This window comes from Gordionus sp. m RMFG-2023, chromosome 3 (genome assembly GCF_954871325.1).
Source record: "Gordionus sp. m RMFG-2023 chromosome 3, tfGorSpeb1-WG-v2, whole genome shotgun sequence".
Taxonomy (NCBI): Eukaryota; Metazoa; Nematomorpha; class Gordioida; order Chordodea; family Parachordodidae; genus Gordionus; species Gordionus sp. m RMFG-2023.
This window is the reverse complement of record NC_088777.1, coordinates 35,177,819-35,199,180: the sequence shown is the minus strand read 5'-3', so window position 1 is coordinate 35,199,180 and position 21,362 is coordinate 35,177,819. Positions and strand designations below refer to the sequence as shown.

The window sequence follows — 21,362 nt, the reverse complement described above, 5'->3', positions numbered from 1 at the left end:
AATGGTGGTAAGATAAATTTTTTGGCGGGTTATCTATTAAATTTCCAAATAAAACTTTCTGCTATCATTTCAGCAAGCTCATAATGCAATAATAATTAATTCATTGTAAATAATGAAGGTTTTAATTGAATTTATTTTCTAAAAAATAAATTATTTATATTCTAAAAAATAAATTATTTATATTCTAAAAAATAAATTATTTATATTCTAAAAAATAAATTATTTATATTCACAAAATATAGATAGTTGGTAGTAGAGATAGATTAATTTAAGTTATCCTTTATAAATTCTATGAAAAGAGTATCAATAAATTTAAAAGGTAAAAGTAATAGGAGACAACGCCGCCGAGCGGTCATTTTTTTAGGGGGTAGATAAAGGTTTTTGAAGGGGGTTTGCATCCAGTGAAAATTCTGTCATGTAGACGCTGGGTATAGAGAAGACCAAAAGAAGCTTTCAATGCCCCATGTTAAGCATTATAAATTTTAAAAATGAAGGTTATTTTTTATAGATTGTAATATCCTAACATAAAATTTACAATATATTTAAATTTATTGACTTATATTTTAAAAAAGTATTAAATTTTAACATTTTTAAGTAAAAGCAACTTGCTTGGCAATATTTTTTTATTATACAGGTTATGATTTAAAATTGCCTACAAGTTTGGTTAAAACCAATGACATATAATATACCTAGACTGACGATTCATTCATTAAAATGCATTTTTAAGCGTCGTTAAAAGCAAATCGGATTATGTGGTTCGGTTCATCCGGTGGTAAATATTATTTTATTTTAATCATATTTATTTACAGATATAACTTACATTAAAGAAATTAAGCTTAAAATCAGCCATCACCCACCTTTAAAGTAATTAAATTATACTGTAGTTCTCGGGTATAGGCTTTTTCTTTGTCCCACTCCCTCTAAATTAAAGCCTATAGAGGTTTAAGCAACATTTTTCGAAATGTTGTGCCTACAAGTACGTGCGGCTTGCCCACAAACGTGTGGAGGGCTCCTCATATTTTTATTTTTATACCCAAATTAAATTGTTCCAATTAGATGGAAATGAGGAAAACCTAGCGTAGCTCTGTTGAATCTTCAACGTTAGAGGGCAAAAGCGCTATATATCACGTATCACGTAAAAGCAAATCAGCTGGACCCGCCATTTTGGTAACAGAAATCATTATTAAAATTTTAAACGAGAGCTTAATTTATTACTATATCTGAAATTTTTCCTATGATACTTGACAAAGAATTTAAATCCACATCCATCTGCATTAATGGTACCATCAAGGATCCTATCCCACAAATATTCCAAGGCTATTCTTCCAAGAAGATATATATTTAGCAGACCAAATTCAAATAATTTAAAATTATATGACTAAATTATTAAAATTTATATTTTAAACATTTTTTTATACATAGAATATAAAGTATCTAATAAAGTTCCCTTACTTATCATTTGTTTTTCTTAAGACACAATATAATTGTTTTTAGTTTCTATTCTATTCTTAAAATATCTAATAAGGTAGATATATTTAAATCATTGCTTAAATTTATGTTTATCTTAATATGAGACTTTACTTGCCCTTTTAATATTTCGAATCATACAAGGTGATAGATAAACTGAATCATCAGGATTTTTATTATAAATATTCATATTGTTTGGCTTAAACATCTAAACATAAGTTAATTTTTAAAGAATTCTAGCTAAAATTTACATTATGATATTAATAAAAAGGTAAAATATAACTTAGAAATCCAGAATATTAGGCATCCTCTCCAATATTTTTCTTAAATAATAAATGTAAAGTTCTCTCAATTTTAAAGTTGTGATCCTGAATCTTAAAAATAGAGGTATTTCTTTTTTTTTAAATATAAAGTAAATGTTTAATCTTCAGATTCTCAATAATATATATATTATAAAAAATATGTTATATTATTAAAGAAATACAATATGAATTTAATATTTTAATCAGTTGTGCTAATTGGATCATATTGATTTAATAGATATATCTTAGGATAAATTATGTATTGCAAATAAAAAATTATTTTTCCTTATATTATATTATCCAGTTTATTTTATCAATAAAAAAAATATAGATTAAATAAATTAAAACATTTCTAAGACTTCAGATAAATTTAGCTTAATCTTACCTTTTTATTTTTTGAAGAATTTCATAACTTAATATTATGAGATTATTAATCTTATGATGAAAATCAATAATTGTTTATTATAAATTAATAAATAGAAATAATATTCATGAATTACAAAAAGGATTTATAGATATTATTTATATTTAAATATATATAGTTACAATATATATCTAATATCATTTAAATTAAAAAAGATTATATAGATATATTTATTGTCCTTTAAATAGAATGGTTTTGGTCAGCTTCTGACGAATGTTGGTGAAGCATATTTTCTCTTACTTAAAATATAGACAAATAATAAATCTCACAAGAATTTTAATAAATAGGGCTTACATGACTAGCAGGTTTCTCCAAATCTACATCTTCAAGAATATTAATAGTGTCAATTGTTTTTGAAACATTCTTATAAAAATATGTTTTATAATATAAATATTGTAATAAATATTAAAATATAGACAAATTATAAATCTCACAAGAATTTTAATAAATAGGGCTTACATGGCTAGCAGGTTTCTCCAAATCTACATCTTCAAGAATATTAATAGTGTCAATTGTTTTTGAAACATTCTTATAAAAATATGTTTTATAATATAAATATTGTAATAAATATTAAAATATAGACAAATAATAAATCTCACAAGAATTTTAATGAATAGGGCTTACATGACTAGCAGGTTTCTACAAATCTACATCTTCAAGAATATTAATAGTGTCAATTGTTTTTGAAACATTCTTATAAAAATATGTTTTATAATATAAATATTGTAATAAATATTAAAATATAGACAAATAATAAATCTCACAAAAATTTTAATAAATAGGGCTTACATGACTAGCAGGTTTCTCCAAATCTACATCTTCAAGAATATTAATAGTGTCAATTGTTTTTGAAACATTCTTATAAAAATATGTTTTATAATATAAATATTGTAATAAATATTAAAATATAGACAAATAATAAATCTCACAAGAATTTTAATAAATAGGGCTTACATGACTAGCAGGTTTCTCCAAATCTACATCTTCAAGAATACCAAAAAATTAGAAAATATATAGCAGCTTTTTACATGAGAATAATTGCTTTATAGGTTACCAAAATGGCGTCCCCAGCTGATTTGTATTGATGTATACTTTTAATGAATGAATCGTCAGTCTAGGTATATTATATGTCATTGGTTAAAACATTTTTATACTTTCATTCGTCATGTTAACAGAGTTCTTTTTAAAAGAGAAAATTCTTAAATCTTTTCCAGACTCAAAAATAGTAACTACAAATTAGATTCTCTTAATTTGGTTTTTTTCATAGATTATTAAAGATATAAGTGGTGGATGTGGTGCAAGTTTTGAAGTTTACATTGTTTCTAATTTATTCAGCAAAAAACCTATCCTGCAAAGACATAGGTTTTATATTGGCAATATATTTTAATTAGTATATACAATTAATATAACTTTGTTATGTGAATGATGTTACCCAAAAAAAGGATATAAATTTTATATGATAATTGCTACTGCAAAAAAATTTAAACTAATGTGTCACTGATATTTAACTTGGGTAAATGGGGGTGGGGTTCTCTCTAATTTTTAATATTCTTCCCTCCTCCTATCTCCATAAAATGCCTTGAATTATTTATATATTTTAATTTCTTTGTCAAAGTTCGCTATAACACAAAATCAAATATGCAATGCAAAATAGAGTCCTGCAGACCTAAATGAAATATTAGCTCAGTTGATTACAGAATAATCTAGCAGCTATACTATCTTACTTCACTGATATGTGACCACTCTTATTTTTAGCTTATCTATAATTTAAAAAATAATCATGAACAAAAATTATTATATATAAATTATAAAAATATATATGATTCAAAATATGTAACTCTATTTAAATTATTCCACAGCTAAGCTAAAATATCATACTTTTTGCATAGATTTATTAAAATTTATAACTATCCATGTCTTTACAATTGATTCTATGATATTAAATTAATACTAGATCTGGGGTGTTGAAATCTTTAGTCTTGTATGTATATTTTATTAGTAATCTATTTAAATGTTAACTTTTATTTTGATTATAACTATCCATGTCTTTACAATTGATTCTTTATGATATTAAATTAATACTAGATCTGGGGTGTTGAAATCTTTAGTCTTGTATGTATATTTTATTAGTAATCTATTTAAATGTTAACTTTTATTTTGAATCATTAAATATTATATTTTTTTTACAAATAATTTTATATTACATTTTTCTTAATCATTCTTTTTGTATTAACTGTTTTTATAAAAAATGTTAATAATTTGTTAAAGCATTGATATAATTTTCAAGTGAAGTGTATCTTTAGGATATATATAACAAAATTTTAAAACATTAAATAATTTAATTAGTTTATTATAAAAATATAAACTATTTATATTAAACAACAAAATCAATTATATTAACATTTCTTTGTTATTTCTCATCACTTTGTTAAATATATTTTGTTGTTCCTCAGTATGTTGTTAAGTTGAGCTCTTGCATCAGTATCTGTGCATTTCTGGTATGTTGGTAGCATCTCTCAAGATGGTACATTTAGTTTCATATGTTTGTGGTATAGATAGTCATCGTTATTTTGATTAGTTCATATTTTACCTTTTTACTTAAGATAATCTATACTTTTTTTGTAATTTTTTACTTAATTTGTGTTTTACTTTTATATTTTGTTTATTATATTTTATTTTTTTAAATATTTTATATCTTATTTTGACTTTTTTTATTTTATGTCATGTAATATTTATTTTTAATATCATTTTTCAATTTATGATTTAAATTTTTAATATAACTTAAATCATTTATTTGTTTCTTTTATTACCTTAAATTTTCAAGCATTTGTTTTTAAGCCATCAATATTATTTGAATTGGACAATGTTCCATAAAGTTAAGCATGCTATTATCATTTCTTTGTGTAATGTGAATAATATTGGAATAATCTTTAAAGGAGTCTCTTGTCTAATAGTGTCATCAAGAAAAGAACTAGCTATCTTCCGCATGAACTTTTCACATAATAAATGTGAATTCCATTTCCTCTTTAAGTCGAGGGAGCAAATACTGATTAATAGGATATTTGTCTTGGCCTCTATATGGATATCTGGTTATCATGTTTTTATTTTTAATACTTTAGGATTTTAAATAAATTAAACCAATTTTATTTTGAATTATATTGTTACATTTTATTTGTTAATAATGTTTACAATTTTCTTTATAGCTATGATTTTTAAAAAATAAATTAATATAATTTTATTCTTAAAGTAAAATAAAACAAAAGTATATTTTTAGGATATATAACAAAATTTTAAAACATTAAATAATTTAAGCATTTTGATATAAAAATAAAAACTTTATATTAAATCAGGGATAAGTGGGTTTATCGGTTCAGGGAAATATTTTTGAACCAGAGTTTTGGGTTTAAGAAATATTGATAAAAAAAAAATTCTATATTTATTTCATAATTAAAAATATAGATATAAATTTGGTATAAAAAAAATTTATTTTATTTATAGGCAAAATATAGTTAAAAGTACAAAGCAGTCATGTATCAATTATAAAAATTTTATTTAAACGTATTTTTTTAAATTAGCAATATCCAATATAATAATTTTTTACTTTGACTTGTTCACTTTTATTTTCCTTTAATTAATCATTTTTGAGAATTACTTAAAAATAAAAATATGGTGTAAATGAATTATTGTTTAAAATTTATTAACCTCCAATAGGAATCTTTGAGAATAAATTAATAAAAATTAAAAATAACGTAAATGTGTTAAGTTATTTAAAATTTATTAACACTTCACCTAATTGGAAATTTGAAAATATTAATAAAATTTCAATTAAATTATTAATATTTGTATTTACAATTTTATAAATATAACAATACATTGAACCCGAATGAACCCAGGTTCAATAATTCCCGGGTTCGGTTCTGGGTTTTAAAAATTTTATAAACTGGGTTCAGGTTCGGTTCGGATTCAAATTTTCTAAAAACCCGGGTTTTCTTTTTCGGGTTCGGTTTCGATTGGAATCCCTGTATTAATTAATAACAAAATCATTTATTTTAACATGGTAAATCTATTTCCATATAAATTTTAATTTATTCTTCAAAAAATCCTTTGTTCTACATTGCCGCTTAAGCCAAGAAAACACCCTATATTAATAAGCTGAAATTTGGAGAATGGTAACAGATGCATATTATGTTTTATAGATTTAGTGTATATAAAACTACCTTGCTGGAAGATGTAATTTATTTGCTTAATGTCCTAATAACTGAATTGACTGTCTATCTTTCGTTTAAAATACCTTAATATTCAACAGCACGTACTTTATTATTTATAAAGAAATAGGCAAAATCGGCCCATAACTTATATTAAATCTTGATTCGTAGATGTATTATGTTTCACGTTGTTTGTTTTTCCAATTTTCTTATTTTAAAGCTCAATTTAATTTGTTCTTCCTGTAATTATGTTAAAATGGTTTCTTAGACTATAAGAAATAGTATGAAAACAAAATTTAAATGATTTTTTTTCTCTTATGGAAAGAATATCTTATTCAATCTCATCATTAATGAAATATAATATCTTGTCTCTCAGTTGTAGAAATCTTATTTGATCATATAAGTGACCTACCAAATTTTATATAATCCACTCGCTCTTTTTAATTAATTATCTTTAGATGTCTTCTACTTTGAATAGGCTCATAAGCCCCAGTATTTTAATATTTACTATTATTTTCTACATTAATTTCTAGGCTTTTTATATCCCCCTTTAACAATAATTTATTTATAATCTTTATTATTATTCAATCTTTTTTTTTTATTTGTTTATTTATTTCTTTGTAATATCATACACCATATTATCGATTTTGTTAATTATCAATATTCATCCCTAATATATTCATTATTTTTCATGTACCACCCAACTCATGTTTATATCGCCCGCCTAATTCCGAATCGTTGATCATGACTTCCCACTAATTTCCCAGCTCTCCATCTAAGCCTCCCACGTCTTCCAGCTCCGCCGCGAGATCCCTTAGTTCTTCTGTATCCATCAATCCCGGATTATCCCTCATACTTTCAGCCTCCGGGTCTTCGGGAACCGCCTCCCACAGCGTTGGATTATTCCCCACCACCACTTCGCTTAGGGCCTCATTCCCCACCGTTAGATCTACCACGGGCTGTAATCTTTGATCTTCGAGAACCCCCTTTTGCTGTTGCTGGTCGAAATCGAGGAATAGTGGAGGAGTTCCATCGTGGTAAATAGTAGAGATCCTGGGGACAAGGACGGAGCGTATCAGGACTATTGGAAGAGCAATGGAGTCGCGGCCGATGGCCGAGATTCAGGGAACGAGGAGGACATTGGAGGATGAACAAGAGCATCAGCAAAGGGGGGTCCTGGAAGATCAAAGATTATGGCCTTTGGTAGATCTAACGTTGGGGAATGAGGCCCCAAGCGAAGTGGTGTTTGGGAATAATCCAACGCTTGGGAGGCGGTTCCCGAAAACCCGGAGGCTGAAAGTATGAGAGATAATCTGGGATTGATGGAGACAGAAGAACTAAGGGATCTCGCGGCAGCGCTGGACGATGTGGGAGGCTTAGATGGAGAGCTGGGAAATTGGTGGGAAGTCATGATCAATTTGGAATTAGGGAGCCTCTGAGAGCAGGACACGGAATGTAGAATTTTCTGAGGGCCGTGTCAAGGAAGGGCGATATAAACACGAGTCGGGTGTTGCATGAAAAATAATAAATATATTAGGGATGAATAATGATAATTAACAAAATCGATAATATGGTTTATGATATTAAAAAGAAATAAATAAACAAATAAAAGAAAAAGAGGATTGACGTATTATATCGATAATAAATAAATAATAATAATAAAGATTATAAATAAATTATTGTTAAAGGGGGATATAAAAAGCCTTGAAATTAATATAGAAAATAGTTTTTATTGATTTTATTCATTTGCGTTGAATTGAATAATAAACGGTAAAAGAAATATAAACATTTGTATATATATAAAAGAAAAGTAAACCATATAAAAAGTAAGAAAGTGAAAGTCAGCGATATAAACACGAGTCGGGTGGTGCATGAAAAATAATGAATATATTAGGGATGAATAAAGATAATTAACAAAATCGATAATATGGTGTATGAAAAAGAAATAAATAAACAAATAAAAGAAAAAGAAGATTGACGTGTTATATCGATAATAAATAAATAATAATAATAAAGATTATAAATAAATTATTGTTAAAGGGGGATATAAAAAGCCTTGAAATTAATGTAGAAAAAAGTTTTTTTTGTTTTATATATGATTTTTTTTAATATTATTGTTTTTATTCATTGTATTGCTTTGAATTGAATAATAAACGGTAAAAGAAATATAAACATTTGTATATATAAAAGAAAAATAAACCATATAAAAAGTAAGAAAGTGAAAATAACACCAATTTTATTATTCTATACGTTAAATAAAAGAATTATTTTAAATATGGTTTCTGAATTATGGAAATATTTTGATAAAGATAATTTTGCAAAATGCGTTATCTGCGGAATTCTAATTTCACGGGGAGGATTAATGAAAAATTCATTTAATACTACAAATATTCGGAAACATTTAAAGCGATTCCATCAATCGGAATTCGAAGAGCTAATACAAAAAGAACGAGTTAGAAAAACAAATCAAATTTTATTAAAAAAAGAGCCCTGAAAGTCAGCCAACAATATCAGCCATTCTTAATAAAACTAATATTTGGAAATATTCAGATCCATTGCCTGAAAATCTAGAGGCTCTTATATTTATTTTAAAAAATCTAATATATTATAATTTTATATGTTAAATATTACAATTTTATATACATTATTATATTTTTTATCTATTATAATATAATTTTTTTTAAATTATAGTTGAAATAAAAAAATTAAATTAAATGCATAATTCTTTTGCATGAAAAATATTGTTCTTAATTACATTTGGTTCAAAGAGGGGTGGTGAAAATTCAATATAAATATCGGTATCGGATTGGTTTTGAACCAATATCGGATCGGATCGGTGAAAAATATTTGGATCGGCACAGCCCTAATTTTTTTATTCTCCAGAAGTTAATAATCACTTTTTAAAATATTTACAATTATAGTGTTTCTGAAACGGTTTAATTTAGCTGATTTTTAAAAAGGGCTAAATCAAGATTTTCGCCAAAATATTATTATAACTCAAAATTTCTCCAATAAAAGTCCAAACCTTTCTGCCATCTATGGGCAAAATCAATAAGCCCGAGTAATTTAAATTTGGCCAAAATCTTGAGTTAAATGTTTTTGAAATTGGCTATATCGAGCCGTTTAACAACACTAGCTGAATGTGACTACTTAGATGTATTAAAATCCCCTTTCTTGTTGCAGATAATATAACAAAAAACATTGTAAAACTTTTAACTATTTTTTTAAACATTATAACAAATAAATTGTATTTTAGTTCCTTTCATTAATTTATTTTAAAATTATTTATAAAATAAAAAAAATTATATGATTATATATACAATCATAAAATAATCAAAAACAAAGAAAAATATCGGATCGGGGTTTTAAAATATCGGCCCAGTCCGAATTATTTTAAAAACGTTAAATATCGGTTCCGATCCGATATTTAATATCGGTACTGCCTTAATGATTATCATCACTATGAAAATAATGTGTCAAAATCGTCATGCTAAATGATTTTAACAATTTTTATTTACCTATACAGATTTTATAAATGAGAATTATTTTACAAAAAATAGTCATTGCTTATTTCTATAAAAACTTAATATTTTTTTAAAAAAATTTAATTTTACTTAGTGTTCAAAAATATAAGTGTATAATTTTATGGTAGATTTATAGCCTCAAGCCTGGTCCTGATTTTTAGGCCTGAGCTTTAGCCGATACGAATTTTGAATTGAATAAAAAAAATTAAACATATTTTAATCACTTTGTACTAAATACAGAAAAATTCTAACTATCATTTTATCTTAATAAAAGAAGAAAAAGGTCCTTCTTTAGAATTTTTTAATGTTTGATCCAATTTTTTAAAATTTAAGCCCGAACCTGATGCGATTTTTAATTTTGTTAAGCCTACGCCAGACGTAGGGCTTTAAAGCAGGGTAGTAGTCACGAATATGCAGAAAAGTAAGATAAAATCCAAATATTTTGATAATAAATTAGTGCCATCATTTGGGTGAAGGGAATATAATATTACTCTGGTGGAGACTGGGGAGATCGTGAAACAAACTTTTAAATTTAAACAAATTAATAAAAAAAAATATTTAATGTAATCACTTTCTTCAGAAAGCAATGAGCAAAATTTTGAAACGACCAGCCATATTTCAGAAGAAATATTAGAACATATATCACTCCTGGAATATTAGCTAAATAAACAGTATAAACTTTTTACATTGTTGAATATTTAAATCAGAGACCAGGCCAAAAATTATCCTGGCCTGGCTTAATATAAAATTCGGGCCGGGTAGTGCATATGGTACCTCTGCAGGTCTCTGATTTATGCAATCATTATAAATAAGATAATATTTTTTTAAGATATAATATACAGTCACACCTGTCTAATTTGATCCGAACAACTCCCTAATTTGGCAAAATTTTTTAGTGTCAATTAGATTTTTATTAACTACTAAAAATGCCTTGATTAATTTGGCAACTGTCTACTTTGAAGTAAGCATATTTTTAATTTTTTCTTTATTTGCTTAAGACCTCTATAAAGTAGTCCTTAGTATTTTTGTTGCAATCATTCATTTATATAAAATTTTATCATCTTTTTAAAACAATTCATGTCAAATAACAAAATTAATAAAGAAAAAAAATTTAGGTTATTAAATTTCTAAATCATCATACAAGAGAATTTTCTAAAAGATTTAATATTTCATTAAAAAACTGTTCACACTATTCATAAATCCAAAGAAGACATTATCAAATGCCATGCAAATAAAACATATTGTACCAACAAAGATAGCACCTTATTTTATTTAATTATTTAATTTTTATTCTTATTTTATATGCAATCATTCTATAATAATTTCTCATGTTTTTGATGAATTATTAAAAATATTATTTGAAAATGGTTGAACATAACCTCGTTGGGCAAAAATCTTAATTCAAACTGTGACCAAATGAGACAGGTTTTACTGTAATTCATATAATAAAATCACGCTCTGGCCAAAGAAAAGATCTTGCAGGGCTCTTATAAATATGATTTTATTATAACTAATATTTTTAACATTATTGTTTCACAATAGCCAAATTTCCAATATTCATGTTCACAATAACCAAATAAAACTATTATATTAGGCATTTGGCAAAACTGCATTAATTTATATAAAATAATTGTTATTGTATCGTTATTATTTATATAATACATGTAAAGGTTGGTCAATGAATGTATTAAAGAAGAACTCAAAGATATACATGCATTAACATTAAAAACTTACACTCAAGAAGAAAGTTTAAATAAACCAATTCCATCAGAAAGTTAAACGCAGAATTCAAAAATTTATTTTCTTAATTTTTTTAAAAAATCCTAAAATCAATTTTCATATTTGGTTAGTAAAGAAGAAATATTTATATATTATGGGTGATGTGACTATTGCATCGATTGTAAAGTTATTTACTTTTACTATTGGAGTATCGGGGCTTTATATGCTAATTAAATCTCTTCATTTAACTCAAATCTATCTTGATTTTAAAAAAGTTCCTTCAACCTTCATTGAAAACAAAGTTAAAATGAGGGGTCGTGTTGGTAAAATAACTGATAAAGGTACTATAATGATAAGGCACATTCCAATTATAAATTTTCCTCCTATACTTAATCGAATAAAAGAGGTTTTCAATAAAAATAATGTCGTTAAAGCTGTGAATGAAAAAAAAAATAGGAATGAAACAGAAACTTTTACAGAAAATGAAGAGATGATGAATTTTAGTTTGTGGGGTATACAAAAATTTGATCATATATCTGATGAGATGGAACCCGCTAAACATACATTGTTAGATCTTAAAGCTATAGAATACAGTAAAAGCAAATTGGTAGGTCACATAGTATACTTTCAAATATTGGAGTTATATGGTAATTTAGAGGGAGAAAATATTGGCAATGCTACCATGAAAAACCTTTTAACTTATCACCCCTGCCTTATATATTATTACAATTATTCCCCATTTAAGAATAAGTCATTTAATAGGGCATTATTAAGAAGGGGGCTCTGTAAGTGCAATGATAATCAAATTAGTAAATACAAGAAAACAACTACTAAATCGATTATCCCCATACTTAGATCTAAATTCGACAAATTTTACTCAGATTATGAACAAAACCCTATCATAAATCGTTATAATTATTACAAAACAATTTTGTTCAGCCCTGATAAACTAAATTTCGAAGAAAAGTTAGCCGTCTCTTTTTATAGCGCCCAGGGCAAAGCTCAAAAGGCTAGATTAGGATATTGGAAAAGCTTTGTCACGAGTGGGGATCAAAAATCCAAATGGTTATTCAAAATTGGCCATTATATGAAAAAGTTGGTTTCCTTTTAGATTTTTATATATTTTAAATGCTGAATTTTATAATAAAATAAATTTTATGTTGTTTACTTGCTATTAATCTTCATTAATTGCACAATTATCCAATGTTAATTTGTAAAATTTTCTGTCAACTATTGAAACGTGTGCTATGCTAATTTTAGTAAAAATATGGTTAAAATACCATGTTTAAGATATTAATCTAAACTTAAATACAAGTGATCATTTTTATAAGAAATTTTTAACATAAATGTACTATCAATAAGAAAAAATAAAAATTATATATTTATTTCATATTTGAGATAAGCTAATCCAATTTAAATATATATTATTTTAAAATACTATAACGTATCAATTTTAAGTAAACATAAAATATAAAAAATATAGAAATTAAATAAACATTATTTCAAAATGTTAGGCCATTGTATTATTGCTACAAATAGCAAATTTAACTCCTTAAAAATAGTATACCATGATGTAAAATAGAATTTTATAAATAATCACTTTTAAGAAAAAATATGAATTTGTATAGAGCTAATATTTTTAATCATAGTCATACATAATAATTTGAATGATTTTGTGGCGAAAATTTTTTATTTGCATAACTACATTGTTGATTATACATTGATGTAATAGGTAGCTTCAGGAGCTCCGTGCTCAATACGATTTATTTTAAAAAATATGTTGAACAAGCTTTTGCTTATCGCCTGGGTTATTATGAAATTATATATTTATTATTTAAATTTGAACAATCATGTAAGATTATTCAGATGATTGAGTTGTCAGATTTATTTTTTAATTTCTTGTAAACATCTGAAAAAATTAACTATTTATTGATTAGTAGTGGGAGGCTGTAGGGAGGAGGATGAAGAATAATTTTTTCCCAATATATTAGCATAGGAAAATGTCTGTTTATTAGAAGAAACATTCACCACGCCTTGAGAACTAGGAATGGTTTGATTATGAATATTTTGCGCTGGCGGTTCTGACGTTGGGTTGTATTTACTGGGGGGAGGAAGGGGTGATGTCGTTTTTTCTAAATCATCATTAGCGTTATGAATGTTGATAAATCTGTTTGGTGATTGAAATAAATTTTTGTATATTTTTTTATAAACTCCTAATGTTATATTTTCTTAGTTCAAAAAAAATATATGAAAAATATCTCTAAATATTAGTGATGTAAAGAAACAGTTACATTTTAAAAGGTAATGAGTAACGGTAATACAAAACTCTACTTTAAATTATTCTTAAAAAATATATTATGTTTTTTTAAATTTTATAAATTATTTAAGCAGAATTTTTAATTCAGATCAACCAAAGTGTTTCATTCTTATTTATTGCATTTTTGATGTCGAATTTTATTAGGGTTTCGAACCGAACCGAAATGAACCGTTATAATTTTCTTAACAATAACCATAACCGAACCGTTATAAATATTTTAAACCGGTGTAGTTTTGTGAAATAGTGATCTGCATCGGGCCTAATTCAAGCCCGGCCAGGCCCTAATTTATTTAAATATAGAAATTAATTTTTATAATTACTCAAAATAAAAGACATAAGTTATATGTCGTTTAATTTCGATAAATAAAATCAAATATTTTTATTTTACATAAAAAATTCAATAAAAAATTGATAAATTTAGATATATTTTTAAAAAAATCCGGCCCGACCCGGCCCGATTTTTTTTAAAAATATTAGGCCCGGCTCGACCCGAACCCAATTATTTTAAATAGAATTAGGCCCAAGCCTAACTTTGTAGATCTCTAGTGATAATAATAATGATAGCATCATTGAGATCTTTAAATTTTAATTTTAGATAGAGAAAAAAAAATCAAATTATCATCAGATAGATGCCTATTGCATCTTTAATAGTAAAGTTCTCGGAAGTTAAGAGAATAAATAAGGATATAAATATTTTAAAATTTTGGGAAGAAAATCTTTCAATATATCCAGAATATATATCTTATCTAGAATCTTCATGGCTGTACCGGCGACACAAGTATAATAATTTTATAAAGATAACTATCTTTTTTAAGTAAAGGTAGAATGTGAATTTTTATCTTTAAAATACATATTGTCTACTTTACGTGGAAATCTCAAGGATGATATTTTAGAAGATCTTATGATTTAAAATATAAATTATTTCATTTGTAAATTATGAATATGTATATATTGAAATATAATAATAAATGGATGAAGAAAAAATCTTATTATGAGTCATTTGTTCTCTGAACCCGCCTTTTAAATTTTATTCCTGTACCCAGACCTGGGCCCTTTTTTTTGTAGACAGGTTCACATTCCTGATACTGACCACTTTTAATAAAATACTGTTTTATAATAATTTCTTAATAGAATAAATAAAAGGGATTAATAAAAACAATTTTACAATACATTTTTATTTTTATATTATAATATGGTTAATTTTTTATCTTTTAAAAAAAACTTGGATCATAGAATTTAAATGACAATAAATAAAATGGTCAGCAATATTTTAATGATCAGTATAATTTTTTATTTATAACCATATAGTTTTTTTAAATTCAGAATTCTAATATTCATTTAAGTCATAAATTATTTATTATTAATAATATGTTAGTTAGCATTATGCAAAATTGAAAATATGATTGTAGAATAATAGCATTTGTAATGAATATTTTTCTAAATCTGTTCTTTTTTAAATAATAAAAAATCTTACAATAAATCAGTTTAAATAAGTTAACATTGCATTAAATTTTTTTATACTTTTATTTATTTATTTGTTTTATATTAAATAGACTTACATTGAGTTAAAAATAGAAATTACATTTTGATGTTAAACTAAATATAAATACTATAGTTTAACTTAAATTACCCATTCTGTCATATTCTATATTAAACTTTTTTGAAAATATTAATTAATAATAAATTATTATAAAATAGGATTTTATTAAAAGTGGTCAATACTTGATTTCTAACAAACCGAAAAGAACCGTTATAAATTATAAACCGAAACGATATGAATTTTTTCAAATGGAACAAAACCTTTATAAAATTTTAAACTAAAAACCGAAACGAACCGCTATACTTAACGGTTCGAAACCCTAAATTTTATACAGTCAAGATTGTTATAATTAATATTGAATCAATCAAGGTATGCTAATTTATATTTATAATAATATACTTTATAAAGAGTATATGTCAATAGCACTTATTTATGAAACGATTTTAAAGTAAATTTTAATATATAATCATTAATATTTCATAAATTGTTTGAGATCAGAAATTAATTTTTCGCATGCCTTAAAATAATTATAAAAACGCTTTAATTTAGTAAATTTAAAAAAAAAATTATATTGCCTATGAATCGATTTCCTGGTTATTCAAAAATGGATTTAAATTAAAAAATAAATTTCTTAAGATCGCATATAAAATAATTTTTAGCAAACTTGAAAGATTTAACAAACGAACAATCGCCTCCGATCTCCTGGTCAAATTCGTAAATATAGAGGGTTCCCGTATAAGATGCTATTAGCAGAAGTCTTTTATTTTCTTGAAGTATCGAAGTTTTTTGAAAATCTGAAGGCGGACTGTTTTAAAATCATAAAATACATTTTATTAAAACTCTGAATTCCTGCAATTCACATTTAAATTTTGTTTTCCATTCTAATGTTTTATTTTAAAATTAAAAATATTTCATATCTACATCAGAAAATTATAGTAATTCTTAATTAATAGAAAACAATGATTATAATGCCCCCTCTTCTCTCCCCTCCATTCTGAACATAATTTCTAATAAGATATGTCTATAAGTACCTTTTCAAGTCTGAAACCAAACCCTAAATGGGTCACATAAAGAACTAACCATTTTAAATTTTAAGGAGTCGACCTGAACCCGTTTTAAAATACTGCTAGAGCCAGAATCCGGAAATGATTAAAATATAAGGAAAGGAACAATAATATCTATTTTTAGGAATTGAAATATGTTAGTCGTTAAAAAATTTCGACTCAAGTATGATTAGTAATAAAAGATTTATAATTTTTTCCTTTATTGTTTGTCAATCGTATTTAAGAATTTTTAAATTATTGGGATTATTGCATATCCATTATCGGATCAGTATGATTTGTAAATAAAATGCCCAGGGTCTATAAATAACTTAGAGGCAACATCCCGACATTACCCTCTAGCACCCCCCCCATCTGTTTTAATTTAATACCTTACCCTTATAGATCTATTCTCTGTAAGACATGTGGAGGGCCCCCTCCCCCATTTATTGATATGCCTACTTTTATAATAATAACCGAAAAGGGGTGGAGCAGTCCAGGCCAATAAAATTCTAGAGGCGAACCCGAATTTTGTTGGATTTATTGAAAGAGAAACCAAACGAAAGGTTAGAAGTGGAGAGATATGAAATTTATATATGAGTAACTTTATGGGCCCGAGTCTTTGGAGGAACCAAGAAATAGGAGTCAGGGGGTTATAGTAAAGAATATTGAACAGAAATTGTGGCGTGAGATTTACCAGTGGAATTTGAGGAGTTAGGCACCGGGACCAAATATGAAAGTGGGTAGAACCCGGAAGAGTGACATCGAGTCCTGTTATTGTGAGGGATAATGAATTTAACCCGTTGTAAGTATTTAAGAGTTTAAAATTTAATTTGGTAATCATGATTGAGGAAAGAATCTAATGGGCCAACAAAATCAAAATCTAGCTATGGTTGTGTTATCAGCATTGGCGCAAGTAAGGATACGGTTGTGATCAACACCGGCGCAATCTATGGATATGATTATGTTTAATACTAGCTCAATCGGTGGATATGGTTATTCTTAACACTGACGCAATCGATATTACTAAAGGAAATGAGAAGATTCGGGGAACTAAAGAGTTAACGATACTAATATGCTAATGATGGAGCTCAGACTCTGGAAGAAATGATGAAGGAAAAATAATTATGGGAAGCGGCCAGAGTGGGTAACCATATTATGGAATGGAATCAAAGGCAATGACCATTGGTAGAGTGGCGGTGAGACATTTGGACTAATTTTATCTTTTCATGCTTATATTTTTGTGACAAATATTTTTTTGATTATCATGAGCAGTTATTCTTTAATTTATATTATTTTTGTTTATAAAAGAAATGAAAATTTAGTAATTGTAAAATTGTTTTTTTTTTAATTTTATTACTAATTTGTTTTTTTGGAGTAAATTATTTTGCAATATATATGCGCGAAAAAATAGAAGTATATATATTATCTTATTTCGTTCAAGATAATTATTATTCTGTGTTTTACAAATTCATAAAATAAAAGATAAAAAAAATCATAGCGCGGCATATTTAATTACCAATATTTAAGTCCTAAGACTTCCCATTTTTGTAAAATTATTTAAGAAAAATCTGAAATTTCTGGCGACCTTACCAAATGAGCCAGGGCAATCTCCTAGAGAAGGTCAAACTTCCGTCCCATCTTTTTTTCTAAGATGGGACGTGATCAGTTTATAAAAGTCCGTTTATGAGTGCAATTTATTTCTTTTACTTTTACATTATTCTCATGTTAATTCGATATATCCTTCAGTTAAATGGTGCAGGAAAAAAAAGTACCGATTTCTCAAAATACAAGCATATTTTAAAAATTATTATCTTTTTTAAAAGACTTTGCTATTTCTGACGCTATATGTCGAAGAGGATTATAGAGTCAAGATAATCTATATCCTGGAAAAGACGCGTCTCAAAATTGAAAGAGGCGCTTCTCAAAATTCAATATCTGAGCGGACACCCTTTTTGGCCTTCTCTAATAGCTTCTGCAACTTTTATACATTTACAATTAAAATATATGATTATTTCAATTAAAGGAGACTAATTAACATTAAAAAACGCTGATTAAAAATCTAATACCAACTTCATAACGGCGCAAACATTTTTAACAGCGAGGAAAGGTAGATAGGCAGTTGCAAAATCCCTGCTTTGCCATAACATGTCTCCCATTTGAGCCGGTAAAAGGTTAGAAGTTGTGGAAAGAGCCTAAATAAAGTATATTCTTTAATTTTATTCCCAAAGTAATGGCAGGGGGATCTTTAATTAATAGAATTTCCTAAATCTGATCAATATTGCCTCTAAAACACAAACCTAGAAAATAAAAAATAATAATTTTTAAATGATTTCGCGGCTCTTTATAAAATAAATTACGTAAAATTCAAGAATTATAACTTTAAAAAATGTATAGCGTAAATGTTTGACCAAGCCGTAAACCTTCCAAAATCAATAATAAAGTATTCCCTCTGATCACAAATATGCAATGCGGTTAAAAATAGGGCGCCTTGTATAATTCGCTTAAGAAAAAAAATTAACCTTGTTGAAGTAATCAACCAACGTTCCGCTCCCTATAACCCCGTTCAATAAATTGGAAGATCTATGAGTAGGTGCCTCCATCATATTAATAGAACTTGTAGTGATGGGACATTGATTCGAAGTATTTGATTTACCTTGTGTAGGTGAATTGTTTAATTTAGATAGGGTTGAGGAGGGGTTAGACATATTTTCTTCTAGCGATGATCTAAAAATTTTGAATCATATATCGTCTATAAAAGTATGAAAGACAAAATTATCTACCTCTCTTAGATCATTTAAATCAGGGGTTTGAACCTGGACATATGTAAAACCACCTCTCTTAAAAATTATAAATACCCATTTTAATATCCAGAAATCTGAACCGGTTTTCACAAAATTTTATAGACATATATGGTTCAAAATGTTGCTTGATTCATTTTAGAGGGTTTATTTATGCTTAAAATAGAACTTAGAACCCTCTTCTAGTCAAATCTAGGAACTGGAACCAAAACCGTGTTTTTAAATACTCCAAACCTGAAACTTTTTTAGTCAAATTTCAAAACTCCGATAAGAATTAAAGGATGGAAATATAAATCAAGTGATTTGTTTTTAAAATTCAACTATATAAAAAAAATATAAATTCATCAGTTGAAATTTTACTACAAATACCCTTTGAGCATTATTTTAGCGGTTTAATAAGTGAAAATTAATGCTTACAAAAATATAATTTAAAAAAAATAATTTCATCAATTATTTTGAATATATTTGTAATTGTAATATTAACAAATAATAATTTGAATAAAAATATGAAATTGTTCATTCCTCCTTAATTTGAATAAAGAAATATAAATAAGCCGTATAAAGATTTTATTAATAAATTCCCAAGTTTAAAGTTTTAGACATATAAAATTCAATTTTTTTTAAAAAAAAAAAATCCGATTTAAATGAAATTTTTATTTAAATAAAAATAATCAGTGATTTTAATACATTTTACGAAATTAAACAATAATAAAAAAAGAAGAAAAAAAAAATAATATTTAAAAAAAATTATTTTAATTTTATCATAAAGTAACCTATGATTGTTTAATTTAATAGTTTGTGATATAATTTTATTAACACTGCGAGCGTTAAGATGTTTAACATTATATAATGATTGTTTTTTATTTTATATGAAAATAATATCATATATATAAAGGACGAGAAATAGTTAGAAGAAAGTAGTACAAAATGTAATTTATATATTTTAACTCACGCGGAATATAAGAGAAATGACAAAATGTAATCCATATATTTACTAAATAAAAATACTTAATACAAATAAACACATTTATATCGAAACGCACTATACGATTATTATTTCAATAACCAAAGTATGATTTAATAAAAGATATTTATATACACCATACTTCCCACTAATTTAACATGGAGGCCTGGACGACGTTTTTCCACATTATCATTTTCGCATGAAGTAAATATAACGCTTTTATCTGAATATCTTTAACTATGATGCTCCAAACAACTCCTCATATATGACCGAATTCGACAAGCTGGATTTCCAGCGACGACAGGGCTTATATAGGGAAATTGCAAAGTTTTTTCGACACTAGCAAAATCTACAACTGAAAAAAGGCCGCGTTGTTTCTCTAAAGTCTACCGGATGACGAGTTTAACAACATTGGAGCAATCTGTACGGAGGCAGACCTACAGAACCCGATAGCTCTTCTCAGCAAACTCAAGCTCCAACATCCTTCGAAGATAGAGAATGCCAAACTTCCATATTTTATGCTGCCACCCAAGGCAAGGAGAAGACGTTCTCAACATGGGTTACACGCGTAGCCGGACTCAATAACGAATGCAAATTCGATGGCATTCAACGCATTATCGAGAAAGTGGGAGTTGCTTCGATTTCCAAAGATGACAGGAAAGCGGTCAGGTGCTCTATGACGATAGAAGATATTTACAATCTAGGTCTAGAGGAAGACATCACGGAGTCAAACGACATCAAGGGAGTGGTGAAAGTAGAAGCCATATATTCGGCTGAATCACCTGGAACACAAGAAGAGATAAACTATATAAGCCGAGCTAAAAATAGCCATAAGACTGTGAAGCCCAAGCAGTCTAATCCACTTCGGAAATCACTTGTGAAATATGATGCTTTCACCAGGCAACTCCAGCTCAGGTATGACAACTGCCACGAAAAACGCTTCGATAACTACCGTGACAAACGCCTCTATGAACGCGACAATACACGCTAAGACAACTACCGCGACAAACGCTTCGATAAACGTTACGATATACGGTACGACAACTGCCGTGACAAACG

General features: G+C 26.5%; 1 protein-coding gene and 2 long non-coding RNA genes across 3 annotated transcripts in view; 1 reads left to right on the top strand and 2 right to left on the bottom strand.

Moving 5' to 3' along the window:
- Window positions 1-2,480: 2,480 nt before the first annotated feature.
- On the bottom strand, window positions 2,481-3,276 carry LOC135927322 (uncharacterized). Its single transcript, XR_010572040.1, has 3 exons — window positions 3,148-3,276; window positions 2,983-3,051; window positions 2,481-2,556 (listed from the first exon to the last, which is right to left on the bottom strand). It is a non-coding gene; the product is annotated as an uncharacterized LOC135927322 (long non-coding RNA).
- A 97-nt stretch (window positions 3,277-3,373) lies between these two features.
- LOC135925877 (uncharacterized) lies at window positions 3,374-4,280 on the top strand. The gene is made up of 3 exons (XR_010571750.1): window positions 3,374-3,418; window positions 3,461-3,555; window positions 3,809-4,280. It is a non-coding gene; the product is annotated as an uncharacterized LOC135925877 (long non-coding RNA).
- An 8,865-nt stretch (window positions 4,281-13,145) lies between these two features.
- The window catches only part of LOC135926069 (WD repeat domain phosphoinositide-interacting protein 2-like), a 28,750-nt gene continuing 20,533 nt past the window's right edge, over window positions 13,146-21,362 (bottom strand). The window contains exons 8-11 of the mRNA XM_065461736.1: window positions 19,061-19,265; window positions 18,612-18,733; window positions 16,163-16,303; window positions 13,146-13,808 (exon numbers count right to left, since the gene is read on the bottom strand). Of these exons, the coding sequence (XP_065317808.1) occupies window positions 13,568-13,808; window positions 16,163-16,303; window positions 18,612-18,733; window positions 19,061-19,265 (709 nt within the window). The 3' untranslated portion in view covers window positions 13,146-13,567. The remainder of the gene's footprint in view (window positions 13,809-16,162; window positions 16,304-18,611; window positions 18,734-19,060; window positions 19,266-21,362) is intronic.